This window comes from Eumetopias jubatus, unplaced genomic scaffold, assembly GCF_037043125.1.
Source record: "Eumetopias jubatus isolate StellerSeaLion01/CBP00866 unplaced genomic scaffold, mEumJub1_p1.0 scaffold_1, whole genome shotgun sequence".
NCBI lineage: Eukaryota > Metazoa > Chordata > Mammalia > Carnivora > Otariidae > Eumetopias > Eumetopias jubatus.
Window position 1 is genome coordinate 205,587,402 of NW_028274807.1, and position 17,313 is coordinate 205,604,714.

At 48.5% G+C, this 17,313-nt stretch overlaps 1 protein-coding gene across 1 annotated transcript in view; it reads right to left on the reverse strand.

Annotated features, from left to right (window-relative positions):
- Nucleotides 1-408: 408 nt before the first annotated feature.
- NWD1 (NACHT and WD repeat domain containing 1) overlaps nt 409-17,313 on the reverse strand; it is a 53,793-nt gene continuing 36,888 nt past the window's right edge. The window contains exons 11-18 of the mRNA XM_028126835.2: nt 17,008-17,210; nt 13,429-13,701; nt 12,457-12,547; nt 8,524-8,678; nt 6,713-6,989; nt 4,679-5,229; nt 2,266-2,371; nt 409-710 (exon numbers count right to left, since the gene is read on the reverse strand). Of these exons, the coding sequence (XP_027982636.2) occupies nt 409-710; nt 2,266-2,371; nt 4,679-5,229; nt 6,713-6,989; nt 8,524-8,678; nt 12,457-12,547; nt 13,429-13,701; nt 17,008-17,210 (1,958 nt within the window). The remainder of the gene's footprint in view (nt 711-2,265; nt 2,372-4,678; nt 5,230-6,712; nt 6,990-8,523; nt 8,679-12,456; nt 12,548-13,428; nt 13,702-17,007; nt 17,211-17,313) is intronic.

A 17,313-nucleotide genomic window follows, 5' to 3' on the forward strand; every position in this document is an offset into this window, starting at 1 on the left:
ATTAGCCTCTCCCATTCTCTGGCAACATGGGTGGGTGGTATTGACTCCATCCTCAGCCCTGGTGTGCCCTGGGTCAGGCTGGCCAATCACCGCACTGCATTCTCCCAGAGACAGGTGCAGGAGCCCACTGGGGCCAACAGAATCAGGGCCAGCACTTTGATTCAGTCTGCTGGCAAGGAGAAGGTCTCTTTTCTACTGACCTTGGCTGTCATATTCCTAACCTGGGGGTAGCCAGTCTTTGACTGCAGCCAACAAGGAGAGAAGAATGGAAGGGTGGCAAGAAACAGGGTCTGAGTCATATAATCTGAGGCTTTGGGTCCAGATATACATCAACACATACATACTTTTTGCATCAGCCAGATTGAATGGGGCTAACTCACTGGAGTCCCATGCCCCCATTGGCGGGTTCTACACTAGCAGGCAGACTTGCGAGTGTTTGTTTGATTTGCACTCATTTCCCTGGGTACTTGCTGATCTCAAGTCCTGGAGTGTTCCTGCAGCAGCTGCTAGCTCTTCTCTCTGTCTGGATTTGACCTTCCACACTGCCTTCTTGAAGTTCTTGAGAGGGTCCTGCTGTGACGTTCTCGACAAAGGGCACTGGAAACGCTGGCGGATGAGATAGCCATGTCTAGTGGGGGCGATGAAGCCATTGGAAGTTGGGATGATCCTGTTCACCATAGCGTGGACAAACTGGACAGCCAGCAGGGTGCCTTTTGGGGGTGAAGGGCAGGGCACTAATGAAAAAGTGGGGGCTACAGAGATCCAATCTCACCCATTGGAGAGTTGGCTGCATGGGGTCAAATCCTTCCTATGCCCCTTACTAGCTTACGCACAAATTCTAAACTCTTGGAGTCCCTCTTGCTTCATCTGCAATATGGGGATGACAACTAAACCCACCTGCAGAGGGGAATTCTAAGACTTGAAGAGGTCACGTGTGTCAGGTGCTTTAGTATTGGTTTCAGCCCAGAGTGAGCTCAGTAAATATTATTAGTAGAGGAGGAGGAGGAAGAGAGGTTGTGAACCTGCCTGGGATGGGCTTTTAAGGCCACACTCCACAGATCTCAGCTTCTCAGCTGTCTTGTGACGTTTTGCCAGGCATCTTTGCCATGAAGTAGTAGACTGCGATATATTTGATTGCATTGTATTTGATTACAGTGAATTAAATCTACCTGATCTTCATTCACTCACTTGCTTTGTGACCTTGTACAAATATTTTAACCTCCCTGAACATCAGCTTCTTCACTTTGGCACCTACCCCCCTTCCAGTGTCATAAGGGGTCCTTTCTCTATGGGAGACCATGTAGGAGTGTGACAAAGGTGACCATGGGGACCAGGCAGACCAGCTGCGAACCACTGCCTACCAGTTACTCATTGTGTGACTTTAGGCAAGTCACCCCATCTCTCAGAGCCTCAGTTTTTGCTTTGTAAAATGAGGTAGCTGTCAAGAGAATTAAATAGCTCAGTGACAGTACCCAGTACACAAGAAATTAATGTCATTAATATGCCTTTAGGGTAGTACTGAGCAGACCAAGAGATGTGGGGTTTTCAAAGTGGTTGGTCTTAAGCAAGCTGCCCCTATCATTTACAGGGCCTGGGGCAAGAGAAAGAATCAAGGCCCATATCCTATAAGGCCCAATATGTAAATGTTGCAAATCTAGCTAATAAACTATTAAGTGAAATTTGCTCTATCCTCCTACACTGAGGGATGTACCTTTGGAACCACCTGGAAGGTCATGTTTGGGTGGAGAATTGTCAGGCTTCTCAGTTCCATTATAGAATGTAATGGTGTGGGAGAGACAGTCCCCAGCTCTTTGCAGCTTGGTCCTCTTCTCTTCCCATACCCGGCTCTGTCCTGCATTTCTAGGGCCCCTCACATATGCATGCGAAATGCCTAACCAGCTCACACATCCAGACTCCACGCTCATCACCCCTTGGCCAACCCCCAGGTCTAGGGGTGCTCACAATAGGGGGCACAGTCCACCCTCAGAAGGATAAGCCTGGGGAAGAGGCCTGCCCAGGCCCTGAAAAGGGCACCATCCCAGGTGGGGAGAATGTTTTGGGGTTCCAGGTACCCAGAGCACGGGTCTAGAAGAGGAGATGTAGCTCCAGGGGTGGCCTGTCCCCTTAACCTGCAGACACCTCTCTCTAAGTAGCTCCCCCCAGCTAGGGAAGGCCAGGGCAGGGCCCGTCAACATCCAGAGCCCAACACAAGGCCTCCTTCTCCAGATCTAAGTTCAGTCTTGCCGTCGAAGCAAAATGACTCACCGTCTAGCACACTCCAGACGATGATGGAGCGATCCTTCAAGCCCGCATACACATACCTGTCGTCCATGGAGAAGCAGACACACTGGACCCCTCTACAGTAAGAATTCTGTAGAAAAAGACAGTGTGATCTGGCGTTCATACTGGGACACCCAGGAGACCCACCACCAGGCATTTGTGTGGGAAGCCAGGCATGTAAGCCTCCCATGGGGATGGATCCAATGAAATCCTGAAGAGATGGGTATATTGCCTCACCAAGATTCCCAGGACCAAAACACGCTTTCACAGGGATTGGACTGAGAGGTTTGCAGACAATTTGCACTGGAGAGCAGGAATTATTGGATTTAATATCTTAAGTGACCTCAATTCTACAAGCATTAGCTATCATGGTCTTTAGTTAAAGGCTATATGCTAAATGCAGCACAGCATCCTAGATTGGATCCTAGACCAGGAAAAGGAAATTCACTGAAAAAAACATATGCTCCCAGTGAAGTTGGTAGCTTAGTTAACAATCCTGTACCCATGGTAATTTCTTAGTTTTGACAAATGTGCTCAGGTTACATAAGATGTTAACATCGGGGAACCTGAGTGAGAAGGAGGTAGAGGGGAACCTCTGTACTATCTTCACGACTTCTTTGTAGATCTAAAATCATTCCAAACTTAGGTTTATTTAAAAACAAAAATGGGGGGCACGCCTGGGTGGCTCAGTCAGTTAAGCATCCAACTCTTGATCTCAGTTCAGGTCTTGATTTCACGGTCCTGAGTTTGAGCCCCACGTTGGGCTCCATGCTGGGTGTGGAGCCTACTTAAAAGTAACTAAGTAAGTAAATAAATAAATAAATAGGGGCACCTGGGTGACTCAGATGGTTAAGCATCTGCCTTCAGCTCAGGTCGTGATCCCAGGATCCTGGGATCGAGCCCCACATCGGGCTCCCTGCTCAGTGGGAAGCCTGCTTCTCCCTCTCCCCCGGCTCATGCTCTCTCTCTCTCTGTATCTCTGTGTCTTTTATTTTTTAAAGCTTATTTATTTATAATCTCTACCTCCAACATGGGGCTCGAACTCACTACCCTGAGATCAAGTGTCACATGCTCTACCGAATGAACCAGCCAAGGCACTGCAAGACTTATTTGACCTTCCTAAATAGCAGCCCTTGCCACTGTACCCCATTTACCTTGCCCTGTTTTTTCTCAAAGCTCTTGTCACTCCACAGCCCATCATGTATTTGCGTTTTTGTTTTTATTTCTTTTATGTTATTTTTTTAAAAGATTTTAATTATTTATTTGAGAGAGAGAGGGAGAGCCAGAGAGGACAAGTGGAGGAGAGGGGCAGAGGGAGAAGCAGACTCCCCGCTGAGCAGGGAGCCCAACACAGGGTTCGATCCCAAGACCCTCAGATCATGACCTGAGCCGAAGGTAGATGCTTAACCGACTGAGCCACCCAGGCATCCTGCTACTTTGTTTTTATTCCGGAAACACTTATGGAGCCCGGAGGACATATCAGGAGCTCCCCTAGGGATGGGGGCCACCGCTGTAAGCAAAACACAGAAAGATCCTGCCCTCCCAGAGCTCACACTGTGTCCCCTCCGAGAACGTGGCTCTAAGAGGCAGGACAGTGTGTGCCCTGGCCACAGCTAGAAAGGGGCCTGCCACAGACCGGGCAATCAAAACTGTCGGACACAAGAACAGGGGGTCAGGATTAGGGTAAGAAGGGTGAGGCAGGGGTGTGCCAGGGCAGGATTTGATCCCGTCTTTATTTAAAATGATATTTTGGGGGGCGCCTGGGTGACTCAGTCGTTAAGCGTCTGCCTTCGGCTCAGGTCATGATCCCAGGATCCTGGGATCGAGCCCCGCATCGGGCTCCCTTCTCAGTGGGAAGCCTGCTTCTCCCTCTCCCATTTCCCCTGCTTGTGTTCCCTCTCTCGCTGTCTCTCTCTCTGTTAAATAAATAAATTTTTAAAAAAATCTTTAAAAAATAAATAAATAAAGTGATATTTTGGGGGCACCTGGGTGGTTCAGTCGGTTGAGCATCTGCCTTCAGCTCAGGTCATGATCTCAGGGTCCTGGGATCGAACCTGGCATCGTTGGGCTCCCTGCTGCTTCTCTCCCTGCCCCTCCTCCCTGCTCTTTCTCCCTCTGAACAAATAAATAAAATCTTTAAAAAAATGGCATTTTGTTCTTTGTGAATTTTTTTGCATTTCTTTCGATCTCGGTAAACATTGCATTAAAATAGCATCTCTCTTGATTGCTGAGTCTTTTGGCCGCCCCTTAAACTCTGCTACCAAGGTGAGCGTCTCTCACTGGCCTCACCCCGCTCCTGACCCTGGGCTGTTGTCCTTGGTGTGCACTTAATACAGGACACCCGTCCTCAGCTTTCTAACGCCGGGACCTCGCGTCACGTGGTGTGCGGGCCACGCACCGTGTAGCTCATCTGGAATCTCCACTTGCAGGCCTGCAGGTCCCAGAGACACAGCAGGGCTTCCTCGGACCCACTGACCACGAGCTGCTCCTTGTGGCTGACCTGCATGCAGGTGACCTGGCTCCCGTGGGCCTCCAGAGGGAACACTTTGGAGTTCGCACACTCGTAAAGGAAGAGGTCACCATTGGTCATGCCGTAGATCACGCGGTAGTCGGCCAGCACGGCCACGCTGGATATGGTCTCAGGCAGCTGGGTGTAGAAGGTGTAGGTCGGCCCGTTGATGACGGGACAGGGATCCCCGGGGCTGATGTCCAGCACCAGGACGATGCTGTCATAGGCGATGGCCAGGCGCTCCTCGCCTTTACTTAGGGCCATGCATCTGATGGCTTTCCGGGCCTCGGGAGGGGGGATGCACATCACGTCCTGTCTGGAACTCAAGGGGAACACCAGGACGACCCCCGAAACGAGGCCGGTGAAAAGGAGATTGGCCTGCTGGGCAACCTCCAGACACCTGACCTCACTGGAGGTGTCCAGGGCATCTTGCTCTTCCCCTGCCACCAAGAGAAGACCGTGTCAAGAACAGCTCAGGGGAATGCTCGTGCCACAGTTTTCCTATTTTTAAGGATTTTAAAAACTGCTTTCAGGATCCATACTCCCCAACTCCTCCACTGCAATCCCCCTGCCTCCACCCCAATCCTCCCATTTCCTCAGCGCCCTGCCCAACTCCTTCCGAGGACTTCCCGCTCCCCATCGGGACAGATGGACAAACAGACATGCATGATCTCTCATCCCAGACCTTCCCTTTACAAACGTCTCGGGAGGGTCAGAGAGTAAATATTTTGCCTTGTGGGCTGTATGAACTCTGAGTGCAAGCTCTTAACCCTGGTAGACAAGTGGGCTTTAGTTGGCGCACCTGTATCTCACACCCCACCGTGCCCCCTACCTTTGTGCCCAGCTTCACCCCACAACTAGCAGGCAAGCATCTCAAATGTTGTAACCTCATCCATCTTGCTCACTGCCAACCCCAGAGCCTGGCTCGACGGCCGGCACTCACCAAACATCTGCCAAACCCATGAATGCAGGAAGGTGAGAGTGAATCTCTTTTCTCATAGTATTTTATCATTAACAAGGAATTTCTGTACCCCCATTTGCCCCGTGGAGGTTACAGCAGACACAGTTGGTGACGTGCCCAGAACCCCGTTACCGGCCAGGGCACCCAGCCCCCAGTCTGCCCACTGCCCTCAGGGGAAGGGAGCCCCTCATCTCAAAATGTTTGGGAGGTCGTGCCCACCGCCCAGAGTGGGCTGCAGCCAGTGACTGCCTGATATGGGGATACAAAAGACGGGCCCTCTTGCTTCGCGAGGGAACAACTCTGAGCTGCAATTTAGACTCCAGGGCCCCCCTGGGATCAGGCTGAGCCCACGTCCTTGTTCGGTCCTCCCCCTGCCCCTGCCTGCTTCCCTCACTCCCTCTTGGGTTTCTCTGAGAGCTCCCCTCAACCCACCCCTTGTGCAAATATCCCCATCACATGCCTTGCTTCCGGGGATTGACAACCAGATGGTCGATTACCCGCATGCTGGAAAATTTACAAAAGCAAGTCCTGGTCTCTGGTTAGCCACTTTCAACCTGACTGGAGTTATGGGGGTCTTATGGACTGAGTGTGACCCCCCATATTCACATGTCGAAATCCTACGCCCTAATGTGATGGTGTTGGGAGGCGATGAGGTCATGAGGGCAGAGTCCCCACCTTTATACAAGGGACCAGGGAGCTTGCTTCCTTCTCTATGCTCCCGTGAGGACATAAGAAGAAAGGGAAAGGGGCCATCTGCAGCCAGGAAGCCGGCTGTCACCAGACACCCATCTGCCAGTGCCTTGGCCTTGCCCTTGGCCTTCCCAGCCTCCAGAACTGTGAGAAATAAATGTCTATTGTTTAAACTGCCCAGTCTGTGGTGTTTGGTTCTAGTAGCCCAAGCAGACCAAGACAGGGGCTCTGGCTCTTCCCCACATGAACAACCAGGCTTATATCTCACTGACCTTCCGCCGAATCCCAAATGGTGACTTTGTTCTTGTCCCCAATCTTGGGGAAGTAAACGTAGTCTCCATCGTGTGACACTGCAGTGAGGCCGGTGCGGTCCAGAAATGGGGTGCAGGCCCTTGGCTTCTGAATGTAGGTGAGATCCCAGACTTTGAAAGACGAGGACTGCTGGGAAGCAGATGCCACCAAGGCCCCACTCCAGGCCAGCAGGCTCACGGGGGCCCCGACGCCTTCCAGAATGTCCAGCAGGGTCCCCTGTTCCGACAGACTCCACACCTGAGGATGGACAGCAGAGGGCCAGGGCTGACTTCTTCCTTCTGCTGTCAGAGCGCAGAATATCTGCATCTATTTGTCCACCTAGGGTGGAGTCTCAGGCTGCAGTTCAAGGGCCTTCACCAGCCCCTCAAACTTCCCCCCACCTCCCCAATCTGCGACCACAGCAATTCTCAAAGTGTGATCCAGGGAACTCCTGGAGGGTACCTCCAGGCATCTTCAGGAAGGCATGCAAAGGCAAAACGGTTTTCACAATAATTCAAGATGTTATTTGCCTTTTCTACCCTCTTCCTCCCACGAGTGAGCACTGCAGTTTTCTAGAAGCTACGGGACATGTCATATCACAACAGAAAGAATGCAGAATCAAATATGAGAAACCAATTCATCTTCTACTAAGCCAGACATGAAAGAGATTTGTCCCAGTGTGCACCAATGACACTCTTCTCATGAGTTGTTTTGTTTGTTTCAGGAACTATAGTTATTTTCATAGAAGTCTGTTATTACATTGACATGTAATGTTCATGAATCGATGGATGTGTAGTTTTGGATTTCCTCATTTCTAATTTTTAATATGCTAATTACCAATAGATACTAAATGCAACGTGGGATCCCAGATTGGATCCTGGAAATAAAGAAAAAAAGGGCATTGGTGGGAAAGCTGGTGAAATCAGAACAGAATCTGCAGATCAGTTAATAGCATCGTCCTAATGTAAGGTTTTTAGTTTTGATAAAGAGCTCGGTGGCATGAGATATTAATATTGAGCAAGCTGGATGAAGAGTAGCTATTTATATATGGGAATCTCTGTGCTTTTTTGGGCAACTCTTCTGGAAATCCTAAAACTATTCCAAAATAAGTCTTTGTTAAAAAAAAATCAATCAAATTGATGTAACCCACAGAAACAAAAGCTCTTTGGGGTCCTCAATAATCTTTAAGAATGTAAAGAGGTCCTAAAGCCAGAATGTTGGAGAACTGCTACTTTTTTTTAGAGAGAGAGAAAGCATGTGCATGTGAATGCACATCCATGCATGTAAGCACAAGGCGGTGGGGGGGGGGCAGGGGAGGAGAGAATCCTCAAGCAGACTCCCTGCTGAGCACAGAGCCACACGTGGGGCTTGATCTCAAGACCCTGAGATCATGACCTGAGCTGAAATCAAGAGTCAGATGCTTAGCCGACTGAGCCGCCCAGGTGCTCAGAGAACCACTACTTTATCATGTGCTTCTCTCACTGGCGTGAGAACTTGGAGCTCAATGGGAATTTTCCTTCACGTCCCCCCACCCTGGCCCCACTCTGAAGCCAAAACCCTCCCAGGTTTTCAGGTTCGGTGGGAAGGCTGTATCCTTTGTTGAACATTTTGGTAACTCCTGCCCCCCCACCCCCAAGCCTGTCGCGGGGTCTCAGGGGATCCCTCCCCCACATCCTCCCAATGACCTGCCCTGTTTCGCCTGCACTAGTTTCTGTCTCTATATTTCGAAGCCAAAAGACCCCTAAGGAATCATACTTCCTATTCCAGAGGCAGAGTGAGGATGACCCCTCACCTGAATGAGTGCGTCCCGGGACCCAGTAATAATCAGATTGTTCTCAGGACCAAAACCGGCTGTCTCCACTGTGTCCTCATGTTCAAGGTCGGTGGCCATGAATCGATGAAACCCCTGTGAGTCGGCCAAGAATATCCGCACAGATCTTCCAAACCCTGAAATGGAAGGCATGGGATTATCCCTGTCATTCCTAGAGGATCTTGAGAGTAATTCCATTCAGTCAACAAAGATTTTTCTGAGCCCCTGCTAGCAGGAGGGGGAAGGCATACAATGTCGAACAAGAGAGACATCCTCACCTAGCCTGTAGTGGCAGGGAGGGGGGCAGCTGACCACAGGGATCAATAAGCTCACAGAAAACAGCCAGGTTATTTATTATCCCAAGACTCTTCTTTTTCAGAGGGCTGGGACTGCCCGTTTGGGCTGCTCGTGGCGTCCCAGAACCCAGCACAAAGCTGGACATAAGGCAGATACGTTTCGAAGACAGAAAGGAGGGAGGGAGGAAGACGGGAAGGAAAAGAAAGCAGTTACAATCTGTGATGAGGGCAATGAAGGGGCAAAATAAAGGATTCTTCTCTAGAGCCTTCGGAGGGAGCATGATTTTGGACTTCTGGCCTCTAGAACTGTGAGAAAAGAGATTTCTATTTTGTCAAATAGAAATCTTTGTCAAAGCGACTACGTTTGTGTGGTCATTGGTTACAGCAACCACAGGACATTGGAGCAGACGTTTGAGAAGGGCACTGGCACTGGAAGAGCAGGGAACAGCGTGGGATGAGCGGGAGGTAGGAAAGGCCTGGGTATGTCTCAGGAGCAACACAGAGACCACTGTGGCTGGAGTGGAACGGAGGAGCAGGAGATGAAGAAGAGAGAGAAAGGGTTGCTAGATTTAACACGAAACAACACAAAACCAAAAACCCAACAGGACAGTTCAATTAAATTTGAATTTCAGATAAACAGTGAAATTGTGATTAGTAGGGAGCCTGGGTGGCTCAGTTGGTTAAGCGACTGCCTTCGGCTCAGTTCATGATCCTGGAGTCCCGGGATCGAGTCCCGCATCGGGCTCCCTGCTCAGCAGGGAGTCTGCTTCTCCCTCTGACCCTCCCCCCTCTCATGTGCTCTCTCTCTCTCATTCTTGCTCTCTCAAATAAATAAATAAATCTTAAAAAAAAAAGAAATTGTGATTAGTATACATGTATCCCAAATATTACGTGGGATATTTTTATACTGAAAATTTGATTTGTTATCTATCTGAAATTTAACTGTATTCTGTATTCATTTTCTCTGGCACCCCACCCAAGGTGACTTGCTCATGTGTGTCCCAGATACAGGCTGGGCGAATGCTTTGTTAAGAGGACCCCTGTCAGTGCAGGAAAGTGGGCTAAGTCCAGATTATGCAGCTCTTCCTGGGCCTGCAGCCCTGGGTGTGATGCTGTGGGACTCTGTGCTATGCACCTGGCCCGCACCAGCTCAGTCTATACCATGCACCTGGCCCGCACCAGCTCAGGACTGTTTCCCGGAAATCCCGGAATCAAGTCAGCACAGGAGAAGCTGGGGGCTGAGAGTCCATCTTACTGCCTCTCCAGGCCCTCCGTGGAATTGTTTTACTGAAATCCACTTGAACCTGAGGCTCACACAGAGGATGTTATGGGAAGCGGATCAAATGCATCAGGGTATCTGCTATCCAAGGATATCTGCATTCCATTTTTGTGCGGTAGAGGATTAACTCCGCAGGCCTGGGCTGTCCACATCCTGCACATGAATGGTTTTGCCTTTGCCGGGTTCCTGAGAGGTGCCCTCTAGGCCCCTAGAATGTCCTGCTCGATCAAAGTGTCCTTGTTGCCTGAGGCCTTGGGCCACACGGGATGGTGTGTGCTCACATGTGATCTATGGTGGGAGCTCTGGACACACAGTACCGGTTGGACCTCAGGGGGTATTGGAGACCGAGGTCAGCTGTGCAGGTGGTCAGCCGGGTCTACATAACCGACCCCCAGTAAAAATCCTGGACAGCAAGCTAGGTGAGCTTCCCTAGTTGGCAGGACACTGTCGTCACACCCTGTTGCTAAAAGAAGTAAATGCTGTCCACGTGCCTCCACGGGGAGGGGACACCAGGAAGCTCGTGCCTGGTGCCTTCTGGACTCAGCCCCACGAACCTCTAACCTCTACCTTTAGTTGATCTTCATCTGTGTCCTTTGGCTACAATAAACTGTGAGCATGAGCCTTTCTGAGTTCTTTGAGCCCTAGCAAATCACTGAACCTGACGGTGATCTTGGGGACCCCTGAGCCGCAAGTCCGTTTATGACACTTGGAAGAAATCCCTGCCTGGACCTTAGCTGAGTCGGAATCGGGGTACATCTCCTGAGCAACGGAGGGTTCCCAACACTGTGGATGGAGAAACTGCTTAGGCTTCTCCTCACTGGCTGCTGGACAGAGACACACTCGAGACCCACTGTGACAAGGTTCTAGGTCACTGAGGTCCTTGGTGCCTTTGGCCTCTGTCCTGATTCCATGTTGTGCCTCTCTCTCTCTCAAATAAATAAAATATTTTAAAAAATCAGGCTGATTTTAGGGCAATGCAAATACCCTATCTGAGATTTTGTTGGTAGATGTATGTCATTACATGTCTGTCCAAACCCATAGAATGTACAACACCCAGAGTGAATGGTAAGGTAAGCCATGGACTCTGGGTGATGATGATGTGTCAATGCAGTTCATCATTTATAGCAAATGCACCACCCTGGTCGGCGGGGAGTGTTGATATTGGAGGAAGCTGTGAGCGTGGGGGGGTTGTGTAAGGGGTATATGGGAAATCTCTGTACTTTCTGCTCAATTTGGCTGCGAACCCCAATCTGATCTTGTTTTTTTTAATATTTATTTATTTAAGTAATCTCTACATCCAAGGTGGGGCTTGAATTTACGACCCTGAGATCAAGAGTCACACACTCCTCTAAAGAAACCAGCCAGGTGCCCCCCAAAACTGATCTTTAAAAAATAGTCTTTTAGGGGCGCCTGGGTGGCTCAGTCATTAAGCATCTGCCTTCAGCTCAGGTCATGATCCCAGGGTCCTGGGATCGAGCCCCACGTCAGGCTCCCTGCTCAGCGGGAGGCCTGCTTCTCCCTCTCCCACTCCCCCTGCTTGTGTTCCCTCTCTCAGTCAAATAAATAAATAAAATCTTAAAAAAAAAAATAGCCTTTTAAAAAAAAATCAGGCTGCGGAGTATCTGTTGGTCACCTCTCAGGAAGCCTTCCCCGACTGTTTCAGATTAAAGAAGGGAACCCTGTCACATACTCCCATAACCCCTGAATCTTGTCTGGTCATCACACCAAACACTCTTCCTTGTGGCTACCTTACCATCTGCTAGCCTGGGAGCCCCTAAAAGCAGGGGTCACGTGGGCTGGCTCACCCCTGAGTGTACCCCATCCTCTCAGGCGGCCCCCCTCCATCCCTGCCCCTGTGTGGCAGGGATAACCACCCTCATCTCAAAGATAATGACCAGGGGTTGGCAAACTACAGCCGTGGGCCGCAACTGGCCCACCATCTATTTTTGTATGACCCATGAGCTCAGAAGACTTTTCACATTTTTAAATAGTTTTACAAAAATAAAAATACGATTCTGTTTTGTGACAGGTGAACACGATACGAAATCCAAATTTCGGCCTCCATAAATGGGGTCTGAGGGTCACACAGCCACGCCCACGTGAGATAGCATCTGTGGCGGCTTTCACACCACAGGGGCAGGCTTGATTTGTGGCCACAGAGACCACTGGGTCTGCAAAGCCAAAAATGTGTACTGTGTGGGCCGCTGCAGAAAGGTTGCCATCCGCTGGTCCAGGACTGTCTCTCCAACACTGCCCCCCGCCACCGCCCCAAGCCCCTCTGCTCTTGCAACCAAATCTGGAGTTAGCTCCTCATGGCTCCAAATAAGAGCTAGACACTACCTGCAGCAAGAAGGGACTCGTCTTCAGAGAGTACAAGGAACCTCACGGTTTCCGGAAGCTTCTCCAGCAGGCTGTCTCCTTCGGGGGAAACCTGTGCAAATTCAAGGATGCCCATCAAGCATTTCCACAGGGTGAAAGGTCTAGGGCCAGGAGCTTGGCTGCAAGGCTTTGCCGCTCACCAGCTTCGAAGCAAGTGCCTTAGCCCTTGGATGCCTTAGTTTCCTTATCTGTGAAATGGGCAATGATACAGGACCACCACTTAGGGCCATCATGGGGGGCTTCCCAAGGTCTGTTAAGCATCTGCCTTCAGCTCAGGTCATGATCTCGGGGTCCTGGGATCGAGTCCCACATCGGGCTCCCTGCTCGGTGGGAAGCCTGCTTCTCCCTCTCCCACTCCCCCTGCTTGTGTTCTCCACCCCCCTCTCTCTCACAAATAAATGAAATCTTAAAAAAAAAAAAGTTAAACAACAATCCTGTATAAGATGAAAAAAAAAAAAAGAAGTATCTAGAGCACACCATGAGCACCTCTTCACCTTTCCTGCCATTCTCCCTTCCCCCCAGAAGGGACCGTTGTCTGCTTTGCTGCATCCGTTTGCATAGATCAGCATTTACACGACCATCCTTTTTTGCACCATCCATCAGAGACACTGTTCTAAAAGTTTTTCACTGAATGTGTCTGGGGCAGTGGTTCTCAAGGGGTGGGGAGGGCAATTTTGTGCCACCCCCGCCAGCCGAGGACAGTTGGCAATGTCCAGAGACATGAGTGCCAACAATGACCCACATTGGTCAGCCTCCAGGAGACACCAAGAGATGTTTCCTGAACGACGCTGAATTAGTTGCAAATCCCTAAATTAAGAAAGCAAATGTCATTTATGAAAAGATCAAAGGGGAAGTGGTTTCTCCCAACTTCTAGGACATCTGAGCACGTTGGAGCTGAGTGGTGTGGGCATCATATTCAGGAGAGAGACTTACCAAAGAGATGGAGCCCTTGCTAAACCCGGCCACCAGCTTGCCTTGCTTCTGGACCGAGACCCCACAGGTAGGTGTTTCTTCTTTGACGCTGGATAAATGTTGCCTCCCCTGTAGTTTTCCTGTGGCTGAGCTCCACAGACTGACCACACCAGCCTCAGACATGGTCAGCAGCGTGGCCTGGGAAGCCAGCGCCCCTGTGCACATCCAGTGGTCAGACGCGTCTCCCAAGATACGGAAAACCAGCTCTGCAGTTGCCAGATTCCAAGCACTGACCTAATGAAATCATGGAAAGGAAGAGCAATCTCAGCAAGAGACCTGGATTGCAAGTTTTCCAGAGTCAAATGCAAAACCTGGGCTTTTTCATAGGGCATGGATTTTATTTTCAACACTGTTAGTTCCAAAAAAAAAAAAAAAAAAAGGCAGAGGGGAGAGGTATCCTGGATTAGATCCTAGAGCAGCAAAAGGACATTTGTGGAAAAACTGATGAAATCTGAGTAAAGTCTGAGTGAGATTGATAGAAACTTTACCAGTATTAACGTCTTAGCTGTGACAGATGTACGCTGGTTATGTAAGATGTTGACATGACTGAAGACTGGATAGACGGGCATATGGGAATTCTCTATAATAGCTTTATAACATTTCCATGAACCTAAAATTTCTCCAAAATAACAGTCTTAAAAACGGGGGAAAAAATCAGCCATAATGTATGCATTCACGTATCTGTTCACTACAAGTAATTCTTGATTAGGGCAGGTTCCATATTTAACCTCACCAAAAAAAAGTACCTTTTAAATCAATAGTAACTGGGGCGCCTGGGTGGCTCAGTCGTTAAACGTCTGTCTTCAGCTCAGGTCATGATCTCGGGGTCCTGGGATCGAGGCCTGCATCGGGCTCCCTGCTCAGCGGGAAGCCTGCTTCTCCCTCTCCCACTCCCCCTGCTTGTGTTCCCTCTCTCGCTGTGTCTCTCTCTGTCAAATAAATAAATAAAATCTTAAAAAAAAAAAACTGTAGTGGGGTCAGTGGAAGGACATCTCACAAAATCACTAAAACTGCTGATTCTGAAGAACGTTTGAGGTTATGGGCAAATAAAAATAGATTATAAAGCTGCACAGCTAGATTTCTATGTGGTTTTATCCCCATTTTGTGTTATATTTACACACGCATGCACTTGTACGTGCGTACCCACACACCACAGAAAACAAACTCGTGTAAATGTAAAACAGTGGTTATCTTTGGGATTAACTATTATTATCTCTTATCTCTCTTTTTTTTAAAGCTTTTTAAAAAAAGATATTATTTATTTGACAGAGAGAGAGACAGAGCACAAGCAGGGGGAGTGGCAGAGGGAGAAGCAGGCTCCCCGCTGAGCAAGGAGCCCCACACGGGGCTCGATCCCAGGACCCTGGAATCAGGACCTGAGCCGAAGGCAGATGCCCAACCGACTGAGCCACCCAGGCACCCCTATTTCTTTTTTTTTTAAGATTTATTTTATTTTATTTTTTTAAAGATTTTATTTATTTATTTGACAGAGAGAGACACAGCGAGAGAGGGAACACAAGCAGGGGGAGTGGGGGAGGGAGAAGCAGGCCTCCCGCGGGGCAGGGAGCCTGATGCGGGGCTCGATCCCAGGACCCTGGGATCATGACCAGAGCTGAAGGCAGACGCTTAATGACTGAGCACCCAGGCACCCCAAGATTTATTTATTTTAGAGAGAAAAAGAGAGCAAGAGAGTGTCTGAGTGTGGGGAGGAGCTGAGGAAGAGAATCCAAGCAGACTCCCCACTGAGCGCAGAGCCCAAAGCCGGCCTGGATCTCACAACCCTGAGATCATGAGACCTGAACCGAAACCAAGAGTCGGACACTCAACCCAATAAGCCACCCAGGCACCCCTATTATTTCCTATTTCTTTACTGTGTTTTCCGAACTTCTGCTGATAAACAAAATGATTTCTTTAACCAGTTTTGAAATCAGCCAACACCTCCCTAATATTTAAGCCTGCACTGTCAATAACAGTATAATGTAAAGCTGCATGACTTCAAATTTTGTATTCATCCCTTTAAAAAAAAAAGTAAGAAGAAACAAGTGAAATTGATTTAAATAATATATTTGGTTTAGCCCTATGTCCAAATGTTATCATTGCAACATATAATCAATATCAAATCACTACTGAAATCTTTTACATTATTTCTATGGTACTAAGGCTTTGAAAGCCAGTGTGTTTTGTACTTACGGCACATCTCAATTCAGAATAGGCACATTTCAAGTGCTCAGTAGCCACATCTGGCTGGCGACCCCCATATCGGACAGCACAATTTATAAGTTACCAATATCACTTATGTTAACATCTGCCTGTTACTAATAAGATATAATAATTAATAGCTATTAAGTATTTGGTGCTTATTATGCACCAAGCACTATGCCAGGTGTTTTAGTCATTATCTCATCAGGTAGACGAAGAATGGAGGCAGAGAGGTACGGTGATATGATCAAGATCACTCAGCTTGCAAAGAAGTCAACTGGGAGTTAGGTACAGATTTTTTCCCCACCCCTTTAGTCCCTAAGCTTTCACCCACTGTTCTACTGCGTCTCTATTCATCACACAATCAGATTACAGGGTTATAACTGACATAGAGGAATAACACAGCAGAATACAGATTGTTTTCAGATGTATGTGGAACATTTACCAAGAGAGACCCTAAAATGAGTCTCAATACATTTGAAAGGATTCATCATACAAATGAAATTAAGTTAGGAAAGAAAAAGGTAAGCTACCTGGGAACCTTTCAAATATCTGGGAATGAATAGCACACTTCTAAATAGCCCATGGACCAAAGAGCAAATCAAAAGGGAAATCCGAAAGTGTTTTAAACTGAAGGTAAATGATAATATGACATAGCAAGGTTTGTGGGATGCAAGTAAGGCTGTACTCAGAGAGAAATTTATAGCACTAAAATGACCAAATTAAAAAAGATCTGGGGTGTCTGGGTGGCTCCATCAGTTAAGCCTCCGACTCTTGGTTTCCGCTCAGGTCACGATCTCATGAGTCATGAGATCGAGCCCCGCGTTGGGCTCCCTGCTGAGTGGGGAGTCTGCTTGAAGCTTCTTTCCTCTACCCCTCCCCACTAATAAATTTATTTATTTATTATTTTGAGAGAGAAAGAGTGAGAGAGCATGGGGAGAGGGGCAGAGGGAGAAGGAGAGAGAGAATCTCAAGCAGACTCCCCATTGAGCTTGGAGCCAAACATGGGGCTTGATCTCACAACCTTGAGATCATGACCTGAGCAGAAATCAAGAGTCAGAGGCTTAACCAACTGAGCCACCCAGGTGTCCCAATAAATATATCTTAAAAAAAAAAAGAAAAAAGATGAAATGTCTCAACTCTTAGGGTCAGAAAGAACTATCAAGATCATCTAATCCAACTGTGAAGTTTGAAACTCCTTATAGTATCCTATCCAGTGGTTGTGCACCCCTGTTTATGCCCACCCCCTATTAGGGAGCCCCATCTCCTAGAAACAGCATATGCTGTCTTGCATTGCTCTGGTCATAGCTTTCCTTTGCAAACAGGACAGGTGTTTGTTACCTTTGAGCCAGATGCCAAATACACAACTTTCTTTGCTTCATCCATGTGAAGACTGCAGATCTCAGTGCGATCTTTTGAGCCTCTGTCCCAAATGGTGAATTTCTCCTGCCCAGAGAGTAAATCCCACAAGCGCAGTGTGTGGTCCTTTGAGGCAGAGAGGGCGAGCGTCCCTTTGGCAAACACTTTCACATACCTCACCTCTCCTGCAGCAGACCAGGGTCAGGGAGAATATATTAGCTGAAAACATTTTGACTTTCCAACTACCAAAATGCCTGTTGGTTTGGAAAAGATGATGGATTCAAACAT